This window comes from Aotus nancymaae, unplaced genomic scaffold, assembly GCF_030222135.1.
Source record: "Aotus nancymaae isolate 86718 unplaced genomic scaffold, 86718_ANA_hifiasm-v0.15.2.pri h1tg000108l, whole genome shotgun sequence".
Taxonomy (NCBI): Eukaryota; Metazoa; Chordata; class Mammalia; order Primates; family Aotidae; genus Aotus; species Aotus nancymaae.
Window position 1 is genome coordinate 5265312 of NW_026988523.1, and position 16628 is coordinate 5281939.

General features: G+C 33.9%; 1 protein-coding gene across 3 annotated transcripts in view; it reads left to right on the forward strand.

Annotated features, from left to right (window-relative positions):
* Positions 1 to 16628, forward strand: part of DNM3 (dynamin 3) — a 556271-nt gene that overhangs the window by 505172 nt on the left and 34471 nt on the right. For all 3 annotated transcript variants that reach the window (XM_064370678.1, XM_012444437.2, XM_021668047.2), the window contains one exon: positions 11883 to 12047. In XM_064370678.1, coding sequence (XP_064226748.1) covers positions 11883 to 12047 — 165 coding nt within the window. The remainder of the gene's footprint in view (positions 1 to 11882; positions 12048 to 16628) is intronic.

Sequence of the window (16628 nt, forward strand, 5' to 3'; positions counted from 1 at the left end):
GGAATCCCCATTAAGCTAACATTAGATTTCTCAGACACCTTATAGGCTAGGAAAGAATGGGATGATAAATTCAAAGCACTGAAAGAAAAAAAAGAAAAGATGTTAGCCAAGAATAGTATACCAAGAAAATCTATACTTCAGAAATGAAGGAGAAATAATGTCTTTCCCACACAAACAAAACCTGAGGAAATTCATCGCCACTAGGCCAGCATTACAAAAAATTATTAAATAAATCCTATACATGAAAGCAAAAGAATAATAATTCTACTACCATAAAAACATGCAAAAGTATGGAACTCATTCATAGAGCAGATACAGAAATTATTAAGGGAAAGCAATTTAATCTTATCATGACAGAACACCACCAAACTGCAAAGATAAATAATAAGAGAGCAAAACAGAAACAAAAGATATATAAAACAATGAGAAAACAAAAAAGATAACAAGATTAAATCCTCACCTAACAATAATAACCTTGAATATGAGTAGATTAAATTCCCCAGTTAAAACATATAAACTAGCTGAATGGTTAAAAATCAAGACCCAACTATATGCTGCTTACAGTAAATTCACTTTACCTATGAAGATACACATAGACTGAAAGTGAAGGAATGAAAATATATATTCCTTACACACAGAACCCCAAAATGAGCAGGAGTACTGATATGGTTTGGCTGTGTCCCCACTCAAATCTCATCTTGAATTGTAGTTCTTATAATTCCCATATGTTGTGGGAGGGACCTGGTGGAAGGTAATTGAATCATGGTGGTGGTTTCCCCCATGCTACTCTCATGATAGTGAATAAGTTCTCACAAGATCTAATGGCTTTTTTTAAGGCACTTTCCCCTTTGTTTGGCTCTCATTCTTCTCCTTACTGCTGCTATTGAAGAAGGACATATTTTCTTCTCTTCTGCATTAATTGTAAGTTTCCTCAGCCCTCCCAAGTCATACTGAACTGTGAGTCAATTAAACCACTTTTCTTTATAAATCATCCACTCTCGAGTATGTTTTTATTAGCAGTACCCATACATATATGAGATAAAATAGACTTTAAGTCAAAAACTGTGAAGAAGAGATAGAAAGTCATTGTGTCATTATATATATATATAATGACTAATATATATATGATGATTTGTATATACATTTACAATTGCTGAATTCACTTGTCTCTCTAGATACATATATGTGTGTGTGTCATTGTATATATATAATGTGTGTCTATATATATGACACACACACATATATATACAATGACACACACACACACACATTATATATACAGAGAGAGAGAGAGAGACAGAAAGAGAGAGAGAGGGTCAATTCATCAAGAGGATACAGCAATTGTAAATGTATACAGACCTAACACTGGAGCACCCAGCTATATAATGCAAATATTATTAGATCTAAAGGGAGAGATAGATCTCAACACAATAATAGCTGGGGACTACAAAACTCTACTTTCAGAATTGTATAGATCACTTAGGCATAAAATCTACAAAGAAACATTGAATTCAAACTGCACTATAAATCAAATGGACCTAACAGACATTTACAGAACATTACATGCAACAGCTACAGAATATGTGTTCTTCTCATTAGCACGTGAAACATTCCCCAGAATAGATCATATGTTAGGCCACAAAACAAGTCTCAACAAATTTTTAAAAATCAAAATCATATGAAATATATGTTCTTATCACAATGGAATAAAACTAGAAATCAAAATCAAGTGGAACTTTGGAAACTGGACAATTACGTGTAAATTAAACAACATACCCCAAAACAACCAAAGTATAAAATAAGAAATTAAGAAGTACATTAAAAATTTCTTGAAACAAATGAAAATATAATGTATCAAAACCTATGTGATACAGCAAAATCAGTAGTGAGAAGAAGGTTTATAGCAATAAACACCTACATCAGAAAAGTAGAAAGATTTCAAATAAACAACCTAATGATGCACTTCAGGGAACTAGAAAAGCAAGAATAAGCCAAACCCAAAACTAGAAGAAGGAAAGAAATAATAAAGATTGGAGCAGAACCAGAGAGTAAAACAATACAAAAGATCAAGGAAACAGAAAGTCAGTTTTCTGAAAAGATAAACAGAATTGACTAATCATTAGCTAATCTAGGGGAAAAAAAAGACCCAAATAAATAAAATTCAAAATAAAAAATGAAACACGGCAACTGAGACCACAAAAAAGGAAATATTACAACTGATACTTCAGAAATAAAAAGGATTATTGGAGACTATTATGAACTATTATATACCAAAAAATTGGAAAACCTAGAAGAAATGGATACATTCCTGGACACAGACAAGCTACCAAGAATGAACCAGGAAGAAATGGAGAACTTGAACAGAATAACAATTTGGTAATGAGACTGAATCAGTAATAACATCTCCCAATAAAGAAAAGCCCAGGACCAAATGGCTTTGCTGCTGAATTCTACTAAACCTTAAAGGAAGAATTAACATCAATTCTTCTCAAACCGTTTCAGAAAATGAAAGGGAATTTTTTCAAACTCATTCCTTGATGTCAGCATTACATTGATACAAAAACTAGACAAGGATGCAACAAAAAAAGAAAACTACAGGCCAATATCCCTGATGAACATAGATGCAAAACTTCTCAACAAAGTACTAGCAAACTGAACCCTACAGCACATCAAAAAGATAATACACCATAATCAAATAGGATTTATCCCAGGTATGCAAGGATGGTTCAACATATACAATATAATAAATGAAGTATATCACATCAACACAATGAAGAACAGAAATAATATAATCATCTCAATAGATACAGAAAAAGCATTTTATAAAATTCAGCGTCACTTCATGATAAAAACTTTGAAAAAATTAGAAGGAATTTAACTCAACACAATAAAGGGCATATATGACAAACCCACGGCTAATATCATACTGAACAAGGAAAAGTTGGAAGCTTCTTCTCTAAGAACTGGAACAAGACAATGATGTCTGCTTTCTCCACTCTTATTTAACATAGTACTGGAAGTCCTAGCCAGAGCAACTTAGCAAGAGAAAGAAACATGGCTAGTTCCCAATTATGAAGTGCTATTAGTGTAACATATACACTAGATTTCCAATACTTTCTACAAGAAAATAATGCAAAATATCTTGTTAATAAATTTTATTTTGATTAATTGATTATGCGTTGGATTAGTTTGCCACAACAAATTATCATAGACTAGGTGGCTTAAGCAAGAGAAATGCATTTTTGACAATTCTAGAAGGTGGAAATCTGAGATCAAGTTATTGTCAGGTTGTTTCTTCTGAGGCCTCTCTTCTTGGCTTGTGTCATCACATGATCTTCCCTCTGTGTGTGCCCATGTCCATATTGCCTCTCGTAAAAACACCAGTTATATTGGATTAGCACCCACACTAATGAACCTATTTTAACTTAATTGCTTCTTTTAAAACCCCATCTCTCAATATAGTCACATTCTGTGGTACTGCAGGTTAGGGCTTCAACGTGAATTTTGGAAGGGGGACACAACTCATAATACCTGTCAAAATAATAATATTTTGGACCTGTTTGGTTAAAAAAAGACAGAATTAAGGTAAATTTCAACACTTTATTGTTACTTTTTAAAATATGGCTACTAGAAATGTGGCTTGCATTATATTTCTATTGGACAGTGCTGGATTTTATTTCTTCGGGACAACAAAACACTGTATCATCATCTGTTGAAATAATAAGAAAAAGTTCTCATTTTAAATAATTTGCCATTTTCTACTATGTTTCCCTTTTAGTACTAAGTTTTATTTTGGTATTGCTAATGAGCAAAAGCAGTGATTTGGTATATAAAGATGAAATATGCACAAGGAAAATTAGACCAGAGTTCTATTTGGATCTTACTATCTTTATGATCTCAGCCATAGCCCTTAACTTTCCTTTAATTTCTTCTTTCTAAAAAAGAGAGAATAACAGCCAACATTTGTTGAGTGATTATTTTGTGCCAGGTACTCTTCTAAATTTCTACACTAGTAGTTTATTTAATCCATACAACAACCTTTGAAGATTTTAGGTAGTAGTATTACTCTTTGTGAGAGAAAGCTGAAGCACACAGAGATTAACCTGCTTAAGACTCCAGAGTTAGTAAGTGGTAGAAGCAACTGGTCTAACTCCATACCACATCATTTATTTTCCCCCTGTACTTCTGTCTCAAGACTGTTGTGAGGATCTACTGAGATGGCATACGTGAAAGCATTTGAAAACTGTTTACTGTTAATTATTTTCTTTGTCTGCCTTCCTAGGAAAATTTCAGATAAAGCTATTATTTTTCTCTTTTCACCAGCAAATCTATGTATCTTTCTTGACAGCCTGGTAATTTCAGAACTAAGAGAAGTGTTTGTATCTGTGGGTTTGACACACTACTGAATCACAGTCTTTGGAATAATTCTCAAAAGCCAACCCTTTCAGCCCACTTTCTCATTCATTAATGATCTATTCTTTTTCCAGCACGTCTAGCAGAATTTTCTTGAATTCATGCAGTAAATTGGTACTCCTTAAATACTCGCTGTTTCTGAATAGCTTTGACTTAAATACACTTTCCTTTTCTCCCAATTGCAAAATGTCAGGGCTGACAACTGAAAGGGCTTCTAAAGAGTGTCAGTGTTCTCATAGTCAGCTAGGTAGCAAAGGATCTGACACAATTGGTATAATAAACCCACAAATGTTTATTAGTAGGATTGTAGCCCGATTTATTTCTCTGATTTAGAAAACACTCCTAAAGAAAGAGAGTCTGTCTGCAAGGAACCTTCTGAATTCTTTTTTTAACTCAAGCTCATATTTATAAATTTTGTAAACTCAGATGTCACTTATGTCATTTACATCATTTATCTCAAATAATAAAAATGGTTCACTTCTTTTGAGCACTACTGTATGTCTGACACTGAGGTAAGTGCCTTTTCTGCATTATTCTCATTTGGTGATATCTCACTTGCCCTGCCCTATAAAATGTATAATGTGCTTGTATTACCTCCACTGATAAAGTAACACAGCCAATTAGTGACAGAGCCAAGATATAAATATAGGGCATCTAATTCCATAGCTCATACTCTTAATCACTATTCTACATTCCCTCAAACCAAAGTGGATTGAGCATTTGGGATATTTTCTCTGAGTCAGGTGGATATTTTCAAAACTTGTATTTGATGAATGCCGCAAATAGGTGTACAATCAGTTTTTCTTATAGCTTCTGTGATTTGGTAAATTCTACAGATGGTAGAATATGGTTTTCCTAATAATATGAAAAATATAATTAAAGTTGACAAGAATTCTATTGAATCAGCAAGAATTACCATCCAGAATTATTTTTTCATTCTTCTTTTATCTTAAACATTCCACCTTGATATTACGTGAAGCTATCTTTATATGCTACCTTAAGCCATATGCATTCATTTATGAACCCTCTAAAACAATGTATCATGCCCTTTAAATTTTACACATATTGCCAGGTATTTTTAAGTGATTAAAGAATATTGCTAGAAAATATATTGAATTAGATAGATAATGTTGCCATATCACTTTTGATTCATTTGGCCCTCAGTGTAGTATGAAATCTTGTAATGAAATTTTTTTTTTTTTTTTTTTTGGAGACAGAGTATTGCTTTGTCACTGAGGCTGAAGTGCAGTAGTATGATCTCGGTTCACTGCAACCTCTGTCTCCCAGGCTCAAATGATCCTCCTACCTCTGCCTCCTGGGTATCTGGAACTGTGCATGCCTGGCTAATTTTTAAATTTTTATAGAGATGGAGTTTCATCGTGTTGCTCAGGCTAGTCTCAAATTCATAAGCTCAAGTGACCCACCCACCTTAGCCTCCCAAAGAGTTAGGATTACAGGCACAAGCCACCACACCCAGCCTGTGATGAAAATTTTAAAGAAAAGCCATTTTATCAAATGTTTCATTTAACTAAAACACCTTTAATTCAGAAATCATTGTATCTATTCTAATTTAAAAGTGTTTACATGGATTAAATAGACATAAACAATTGGCAGAGGAAAAAACAGTGCTCACTAACAATAATATTTGTGGAAATGTTAAAGCCATGGTTAGAAAAAAAGATAAATTTGAGGGAAAATGTAAATAAGTGCAGTAATAATGCTTTCTTAGCAAAATTCGCATCTTTAGTCTAAAGTCACCTTTTGCTTTGCAAAGAAACATCTTCATCCTAGTCATAAAAGTTATTTAGACTTAAACTCATTAATGTTTACCAGTACTTGCAATCTGATTTCTTCTCCTAAACTACTTTAAAAATAGTCTAAGGAAAAAAGCTTTTAAAAACCAACATCAGCTTTATCTCTTATACCTCATGTCATACTTACAAATATTAATGAAGCACTCAGGATAATCTGATATACTACAAAATTTAAAATAATGCTGAATTGTTTCAAATAACAATTATATCCTTCTATAAAATTTGCCTTAGAATAGTTTTAATTTTTATTATAAATGTAGCCATAGTTGCTGATCTTTAAGCAATCTTGACTCTCAGCTTTTGCCACTTAAAAAGAAGTAGACAAATCTGATAGCCAAGGTAAATATCAGAATTAGGGTGAAGCAAAGATAGCTTTTTTTTTTTGTACTTTACATCCTCCAGATTGTCAAACAGCCAACATACACACACACTCAATTTCAGAAGAATGAGAGAGAGAAGTAACAAAAGAAAAACGACTTTATACCCAACGATTATCACTCTAGTATATAGATCTTTGTCTAAGCAACCTTCTTCTCAGTATCAGTAGTTACAGAATTTTCAGTATATTTTTTATCATCTTCATAAATTAATTTTTCTGTAAACTAAAAGTTTGCCTAAGTTGAGATAAGCTCCTTTAAATTTTAATTTATTTATTAATCAGGCATGAGTATTTACAGTGACAGAAGAAGTTCTGGTTTTGGCAACTTTGGAAGTGGCTCCCCAACGTTGGGTCATGTGCATGTTGTCTGTACGATGACTCAGCTGTGGCGTGGTGCTGTTATCACATATGTTTTATCTTTGAATATTGGAAACAAGAAATTTGCAACAGCCCAATCCAGCAAATTTCTTCTGATTTTGCTTTCATCTTTTAACAAAAACTAACTTAAATTCCCTAAAACAGCCTTCAGGTCTTTTTTTTCATCTTGATCATATGCTAAGGCTCTTGGGCCCTGGGAATGTCTGAGAAAGGTGCACTCAGTAATTCATGTGTAGGAATAGCTGAAAAAGTTATCTTCAGGCCTTTTGGGAGTTCTGCAGCCTCAGGGAAATTTAACACCCCTGATGATAGCTGCTCTTTTAACAGCTTCATTTTTTTTCTTCTGTACTCTAGAAAGAAATGATTCTACTCACAGAGTTTTACAGTTGTGTGTGGTTTCTTCATTTCCTTTAATGCATTGCATTATTTTGTTTTTTACTAAGAAGTTTCTACATGTAAAGCAAGTATAATTGTGTTTACATTGAACTTTAAAAGATTTTTCTGCCTCATAATATAAAGAAAAGGTAAATAAGATCAACTGCATACCTATGCTGTTATTTTGCTATATAGTTTATCTATTATGACCTCCCATGCTGCTTTCATATTACTTGAATTTCATTGCCCCTGCTTTCTCTAGGACTTTATTAACTTCGATATAGTGCACCTATACTCATCCATGTAAATTGTTTTGAAGAACAAAACAATTGACAGATTTGGCTTTATAATATCTGTGATTTTTGTTTCATAACTTTGTCCATCTTTCAGTCTTTGTAAACAGACCTAGTTCTTTATTGCATAGACCTTATAATCCCTTAATACCCTGATTCTAAAATGAATGAGCTTTAAAAATGCCTGTTACACAAATAGTATAAAGGATAAAATAATTTAAAGTTTTTCTATAGTTACAAGTTTTTAGATGACGAAAGTAGAATTCCTAAAATATAAATTACTCTTGTGTCATCTTCCCCCTAATCTTTAGGTGTTATCTTCTTATAAATGAAACCACTGGGATTTTTCTTGTGATTATAGTATTTCATTATTTGAATATGTAAGCATTGTAATGATGGTGTACAGAATTAACAGCAGCAAAGGAATTGTTCTGAGTCAAAAAGAGCCTTCATCATGATCAATAGCACAATCATTTTATAAGGCATTTCTCATAGGACTATATTTGGTTATCCTGGTAGCTTTTGGAAACACTTGTTTTAGCTCACAGTATTTGTAGGTCACTTTTGATGGTGGGTGAGTGTTAACACTATCTTAACCATATCATTCTAGCCTCATCAAATTAGAATTGAATGATTGGCAGTGGAAGAGAGGTTTTCAGTGAAACCATTCTTGATAATGTAGGGCTGGAAAATGCAAAGGTACGTTACCATGGTAACAGTGTTTTCATAGTGATGACCTGATTTACTAAGAAAAAGTCTTCAAATAAGTCTATGACATGATTAAATAAGAGATTTAAGGGAAGGGAAAAGACAAAAACAAAACACCTGAAAAACAGACGTTCCAGTCAAGCCCAGAGCTTCTGTAATAGATGCCCCAAGGTATGGTGAGAGTTATTTCTGATTTAACACTTTCATTCCCTCACCTGTTAAAGTAGTAAACCTTTAAAAGAAAGCTTTTAAATTAAAAATTTCAGGTACTAGAGAGGCTGAGGTGAGACCATTGCTTGAGGCCAGGAATTTGCAATGAGCCTGGGAAACATAACAAAACCCCATCTCTAAAAAAAAAAAATTAGCTGGGCGTGGCATGTAGTTACAGTTATGTGGGAGGATCCCTTGAATTCAGGAGTTCAAGGCTGCAGTGAGCTATGTTCACAACAGTACACTTCAGCGTGGATGACAGAGGAAGACCCTGTCTAGAAAAAAAAAAGAAAGAAAAATAATAGTAGATAAAAGTGATAAAAGTATGTTTTAAATAACTTAAAACTTTAACAGCCTGTTTCTTAAATACTATGCAAATAATTTCATGAGAAAGAAAGTTATGATAAGTTTTATAAATGACTTCACATTTACAGTGCTGGTGTTTTTATTGCTTTAACCGAATTAGATTTCTCAATAGCTATTTTTAAAAACTGCAATAGGAAGGCATGTCTATTGTATTTTTTAGAAGCAAGCTGGTTTCTACAATATTATTCATGTTTTGTAAACAGCATCATTGAACCTGCACATAAAAGGTTAAATGCTTGCAGACCGTTCTTTTTAGCCTCAAAGATCAGAGACAAATTACTATTTTTATTTTACATTCCCTTGATGAGGATAATGTTAAACAGCTGTCACTTCAGTGCTTCAACTGCAAAGAATCTTATTGCAATCCTATAATTTAAACAAAGAAAAAATACAGTCATACACAATATACATACAGAAAAGAGCACAATGGAGAATTTAGTTAGAACTGGGGTTAGAGAAAAGGGAATGCTTGCTGTCTGCAATTAACTCACGTAAAAGAAAAATTCCATTTATATGCATTTTTCCCATTCATTATAGACATTGGTAGAAGGGGCAGTTTACTGTTTCTTTCTTTCTAAAATGAGGAAAGAAATCAAATTTGCATTCTGAACTCTGTGAGTCCCATTATGTTTACTGTATTATCAGAATAGTTAACATTTGCATGCCACTATATGTCTGCAAGTATTTCCAAAAGCTAACAAGTATTTCAAATTGTTTTACTGATTATTTATTAAAGCCTCTAATTTTTTTAATGCTAAGAATTAAACCAGAGTTCTCTATTCACTCTGATACTTTGTTTTCTAATTGCATCTGGTTTCAAAAAGTGAAAGTCAGTATCTTTTGCATATTTTGATATGCAAAAAAATGAAGCATGGACAAATGTTAAGAAAGCTGTGAAACTGGGAAATTTACTATTTCTATATAAAAATGCAGATGGTAATATAATTTTCCTGGTGTTTCATATTCCTAAAGGTGGATTTAATATATGTTATTTATTCTGCTTTTCTTCTTTAGCTCAATTATTTATTTTTTATAAATATCAGTACTTCAAGGAATTTTTCTAGAAACTCTCTTTATACTTTGGTTTCTTAATACCTAAGGAAAAACATTGGCTTAAAATAATATTTATCTAACATTTATTGAACAAATTTCCATTCTCAGAGCCTGAATATATTCTTCTATAGGTTGACAATAACAATGATACCCATGTCCTAAGGTTATGGTATACAGATCTATATAAAGTACATAGCACAGTACCTGGAAAACACAATATATGCTCAATAAGTGTTCCTGGGATTGGTAGTTGGTTTATGCTGAAATGCCGTTACCCACTACTGCTAAACACAATGATAAAATCCGAAATCCAAGAATGTTTTAGATCAGAGAGACGAATGGAATTATATTGTATTCATAATGGAGACTTATAATTATTTAAATAGAAGATGTTTTCTTCAGAAAGCTATAGGTCATCTGTTCTCATATATATATATATATATATATATATATATATATATTACTTTATCATTTTCATTATCATCAAGTTGCAGTAGCTCCTAACTCCTCAACTTGGAATTTCTCTGGTCTCTGGTTTCTCTTACAAGTAGGCTTTCCTGGAGACCCTAAAATGCATTGGAGCCTCAGAAATGTCCTCATAGTATTGTCCTAAATCATGAGATCATACTCTCAGGACTGGGAAATGAGTTGAGCATGCATTATTTTAATGTGTTTTTTAGAACAATAGATATTTCTGAGTGAGAGAACCCTATATAAATGATTAGAACAAATTCTATCATTATTGATTTTTTGGCCTATCAATATGCTTTTCACACATAAATATTGATTCAAAGGAAAGGCTTGTCATTTAATATCCAATTAAGCTATTTAGCATAGTGCTATGCCTAGAACTGACTGGATGATTGAAAACCTGGCAGATCAAAGTATGTACATTTCCAAAGTAAAGTATTTCATGTCTACATGGAAGCAATAAATTATTTCCCCACTTTACATTCATAATTAAATCTTTCCAAATGCTAGAAAGTAGCCAGACCACTAACAATAATACCTGTGTCATGTTCTGGGTCTTAGATGGTTCAGGCTGACTGGAAATGGAGACCATTTGTTCTAAATTGATTTCAATGCCAAGCCAATAGGTCAGCCCTTAATGATGAAGATGCGATTCCAGCTCAGCCTCTAGTGGATAAACCAACAGTAATTAAGTCAAGTCTCATAGTATAGAAAACAGATGCTTTTCTCATGTTGCACAAATCAATTCTTTGTGTATAGATGTGTTCTGTTTTATTCAAATAATAAGTTGGAAGTTATAATTGTAAGTTTTTCACAATGGAGCCAGTCTTTAGTAGTGATGACAGAAGCATGAATTTATATAACAAATTCCAGCAAGTGCATGGGAGAAGGAAATTATCTTCTGTATCTCTTATTTTGGCTTCAGGCCAGCCCTACAAAATTTAGCTTTGAACGTGGGTGGATCCAAATGCTGATCCATTCCAGAGCAGACCTAGAAGTGCCAGAGCAATACTAAGTTTATTTCTAATCTATAGAATCCCTCGAGACTCCTCTCAGAGGTTTATATTTGCATCATATGTTTGGATTCAGTTCTTTGGCCAGCTTGCAAATGGCTTAAGCTTAGATTGTTCTCTGGAGGTATGTTGTTAGGTATACTGTTTATCTGGTTATTCATCTCAACATTCATTCAGAATTAGAATACTTGCTTTCCCTAGAATGTGGCAGGCTAGAAGTTGAGTAATAACTGTAGGTTCCCCCATCTCCTTTCAGAACCAGTGGATGCATGATAAGATAAAAATGTTACCATCTACTGATATAAACTCCAACTGTGCTAATCAGAAGTTGATCATCTGATAACGTCTGACATTTTATTTTCTTCTGAGTGAATATGAGATAATCCATGGTTTGTTTGTTTTCTTTTAGGCTGAAAATGATGAGAATGGCCAAGCAGAAAACTTTTCCATGGACCCACAATTGGAGAGGCAAGTGGAGACCATTCGCAACCTCGTAGACTCCTACATGTCCATTATCAACAAATGTATCCGAGATCTAATTCCAAAAACAATAATGCACCTTATGATTAATAATGTAAGTGATTATAAACTGCCTTCATATAACTTCTAACCCATCCAAGTGTAAAAGTTGCATGTATTCTCTTCAGTTTCTTTGTGTATTTTCTGGATGGTTGAAATACTATTACCCAGGTTCATCATTTTCCATTACACGTGATATGTGACTGACCAATGAAAGAGAACTTAGGGAAGAAAACTTAAAACTCCTAGCTATAGGACTGAGGTATTCTCCACTGGCTGTCTTCTAGAATAGTGTGAGTTCGCTTACAATAAGGCAGAACAAAAACACCATAGTCATGGGCATCATGTAAATTAATTGCAAAGCCAGCAATAAAACCAGATGCCCTGGCTGCTAGACTTAAAGATTAAAGGCAAAGGATATATTTGTTCCTATGCCTGCACATGTGCATGCATACACACACACGTATAAAATATGTTAACATGATTATTTTCAGCTTCTAAAATCTATGGAATGCTATTTTAGCCTGGGAAAGAGCTTCTTGCTTTATCCCCTTGGATAAAAAGTCAGTGCACTTCATTTTTCTAAGTTAAGGATGCTATAACCTCAAATCTGAAAGTATCTTGCTAGACTAGCCATCAATGGGTCTAAATAACCTTTTCAAGGGTATTTATAGCAGTCAGAGTATGATACTTAAATTATGTTGTCTGTTTTAGTTCTTTTGGTAGTTAACTTTTTACAGTACAAATAATACCACAAGTTATTTGAGAAATATTCTTTTAGATAAGATAGGTTATAATGAGGTGTTTTATTGGGGGCTTTTCTGAATCTTGACAAGTGAGACACCAATAATTTAATTCCTAGTTATCTTCTAAGGACATCTTTTTATTTAATCCAATGATAAATTATGAGCAGTGCTTATAAGAAATTAAAATTAGATGGCAAAGTAGTAAAGAGAGCCCAAAGTAGAACTTAGGAGAATCCTGGGTTCTAAACCTGGTTCTGCTACAGACTCCATTAACCTAAGGTGAGTCTCTTCCATGTATCTGTTTCCTCCATATGTAAAATACTAATTGTAGTGAGTGTGTCTGACTTAGGGATTTGTTCCTGAAGATAGTACATATGAAAGTACAGTGAAAAATATAATTGTAAGAAATTAGTATGGGTGCCTATTTAAGAACTGTAAATAGCCCTTATTTACATTTCAAGATTCATTTCAAAATTTTATTTCTAAATAAGACAGTCCATTCATTGTCCATGATCTCTGCATTTCTTGACCATAATAAACCCCAGGCACTCACATGAACAATCTTATTTTTAAATAACACTATTTTCTTATACGTGTATATTCAAACAAGATTAGCTGGAGGCTTTGAAGAATCAGCAACAGGTAAGCAATCAGTTAGAAATGGGGAAACTATGAATCGTATTCTTAACCTTGACCAGTGGTGCTGTGTAACCTGAAGCAAATCATTGTGCCCCTTTGAGTTGAAGTCAGTCTCTTCTAAAACTACAGTAAGAACACTGAGGTACTCACAGAACCATCAGAGATTATAATAAATGTAGCTATAAGCCATTTAGAAAAATATAAAGTACTAAACAAATAGTCTGTGTACTTTCAAAATTACCCTCTTCATTTACTTAAATGAATTCGGATTGTTTTGCTGTGGTATATCCAGGCACTTGCTTATTTAAACATTTTCCTGATTAAGGATCATTTATCTTTTCACTGTTTCACAGAGAGTCATTAGTGCTGCCATCAGTTCAAACGCTGCTTTGCTCTGCACTATATTAAATCATCAGCACAGGAAATAGCACTTCCTGTCTATTGCTGTGAGGAGTAGCTTGACACAAATTAGCTAAAAAGAAAAAAAAAGAACCTATTGCAAATCTATTCTACTTTCACCTTCTCAAGAAAAACATACACACATGCACACACACATACCCACATGCACACATACATACACACACACACAAAAGAAAGGAAGAAAGAAAAGCAGGGGTGGTTTCCCTGACTCTTCACTGTTGTGTTTTCTTGCTTTAATGGAATGGCTAAACCTCCACCTACAGGATATTATCCTGGGAGGTAAATCTCTGATAGTTGTCTTGAGAGAGACCTCACATAAGAGTCGTGAGAAAGGAGATTTCAATTGAGATCTGATCCGAAGGTCAAATCTTGAAGCAAAAACTAATAGGAATGTGGAGAAGGCAAAAGTATCATGTAGTGCTGAATTCTTTTGAAATTGTGGCTTTCTTTGAAATTTAACTTTTTGTATCTACCAGAAATTAGTTTTACATATCTAGAATGACTGCTTTTCTTAGGTATTATTTTATGTGCTTTTTAAACTTAAATATAAAAAGGTATCGTTTTATATATAATACATATATTTTTTAATTATAGATGTATAATTCTATATATGAAAAATATAGATCTCTTTTATTAATGTGGTCATATTCTCATGGCATCTTACTGTACAGAATGCCCAAACCTTTTTTGTTCATTCCACGTGAACTGTTGAGGCCAAGGAAACTGAAACAGTGAACACCCAGCACTGTGCTATCTAGATGTATTTATTTTTTAATTTGATTCAAAGTGAAAAGAACTTCAAATGAGAGAATAATGAAATCACAACTAGAAAACTAATCTTTTAACTCCTAATTCTAAATTCCATTCACTTAACCCTGCTGCACGTTTAAATGAGTTTGGATCAAAAAGCTAATTGTTCCTCCAGAATCAATAAATGCCTGAATCAGGGTCCTCTATTTCTTCCTAGTCTATCAAAAGCGCCTGTTCTGGCCTTTCCTCTTTGAAATGAGAATGAAAAAGAATACGTTTCGGCCTTCTGAAAAAGAATATGTTTCAGCCAACGTTCATAAAGTTCAGAATTTGGTGGGCAGTTTCCTTTGAAAGTTTACATTAAGTGTTCTGCCACTCAAGTCTCCATATGGAATTGTTTAAGAAGTTTAAAGCCTAGCAATAAATGCCTTGCCTCAGACATACTGTAAGCCTTTGTCTATTGAAATGCAGCAGCTGTTTCGTTACTTAAACATACCAGGTAACAGCAGCACAAAGAAATAGCAAGTTTATGACAGTCGGTGGTTCTGAACAGGCTACAGTCAAAGCAGCAGAGTTTTGCTCAGGACTTTAAAGCTAACATACACATAACACCCCCTGGTAAGCCCATTTAGATGGCCTTTTCTCCATAGCTCACCCCACCAGAAGTCCTCCATCAAAGAATGAAGTGGATCCAGCTTTATTCTAAAAATGTGTTTGGTGTGGCAAAGTGGCACATAATTCTGTTTGAACCTGTCAGACAACCACATATTGGATACCCATTATTTTCCAATTATTTCCATTATTACCCATTATACAGCTTCTAAGTAAAGAAATTGAGGTTCCAAGAGGTTGACTTGCCCAACATCACACAGCTTGGGGTTGGCAGAGTCCAGTCGGAAATCCAGGTCTTCTCACTCATAGTCCGACGTTCTGACCATTTGAACACTGGATAATGTACGTGACAGGGTTAGGAAACTCTAAGTCAGCGCTCTCAAACTAGAGGACTCCTACGCCCACAGGGTAGGCATGAGTTATTTTCCCAGAGGGTTAATTTTACTTGAAGATTTAATTAGGATTTGTTTGAAGATGAGAAACAATGTTTTAAATCTTTCTCATATTTAAACAAAACCAGATAATACAAAAGAGGATGTAAACGTTTTTAGGAATTTTTTAAAAACCAAATTTGAAACATAGAGCCATTCCACACTGGAGTGTGTGCTGCAGCCTAACCCCCTGGACCCCTCTGGAGGTCCACATTCACTCTCTTCTGCCGTTGGCATTTTGGTGGAAAATTAGTAACATGTGCCCTGGTTTCAAAATTTGCTGTAACTTTAATGTGTATGAAGTAAAGTGTTATTTTAAATGTTCATTATTTTAGGGGAAAGTACATCTTAAATACCAGATCTTTATCCTGGCATTTAGAGCATTGATTTGTTTCCACCGGCCAGGAATTCAGCACACTGCTCAAGAAAAAGATCATGACCAGGACTCCATAAGCCCCGCTCTCTTCTCCTCTGCCCCTACCTCCCATCATCACTCCCTGCCAAGGCTAACACTCTTCTGCTTTCTTAAATTGTAGATTAGTTTCACCTCTTTTTGCACTTGGGAATCATATACTATACGCCTTTTGTGTCTAACTTCTTTTGCTTAACATTACGTTTGTGAGTCAAAGGATGTTACTTTTTAAAGAAGGACAACTTCTTTGGTCTTTAGCAGAATTAAATCCCTGGGAAAAGGAAAGAAGTCCTAAGTAGATATGAGAGAATTGTGAGATCTCAAAGAATCACAAAATTCTAACTAAGTCCCCTCCCCAAAACTAGACAAAATTAAACTTCCCAATTAAGTTTTAATACATATGTTAGTGAATGAGAGGTATCATTGTGTTCCGTACTGTGACCCTCCAATTCTAGAAACAGAGATTTTAAGGAAATGGTCTCCTTGGTAACTGAACTGTAGGAAACTGTAGGAAAACCCTAGAAATGTCTCTTCTATTTGTGAAGGGTTTAAAATGGTCTCAGTCACAGCAAAGAAGGTTTAAGATCCAAACATATTACGGGTTGCTAGAGAAGGGTTAAAGTAAG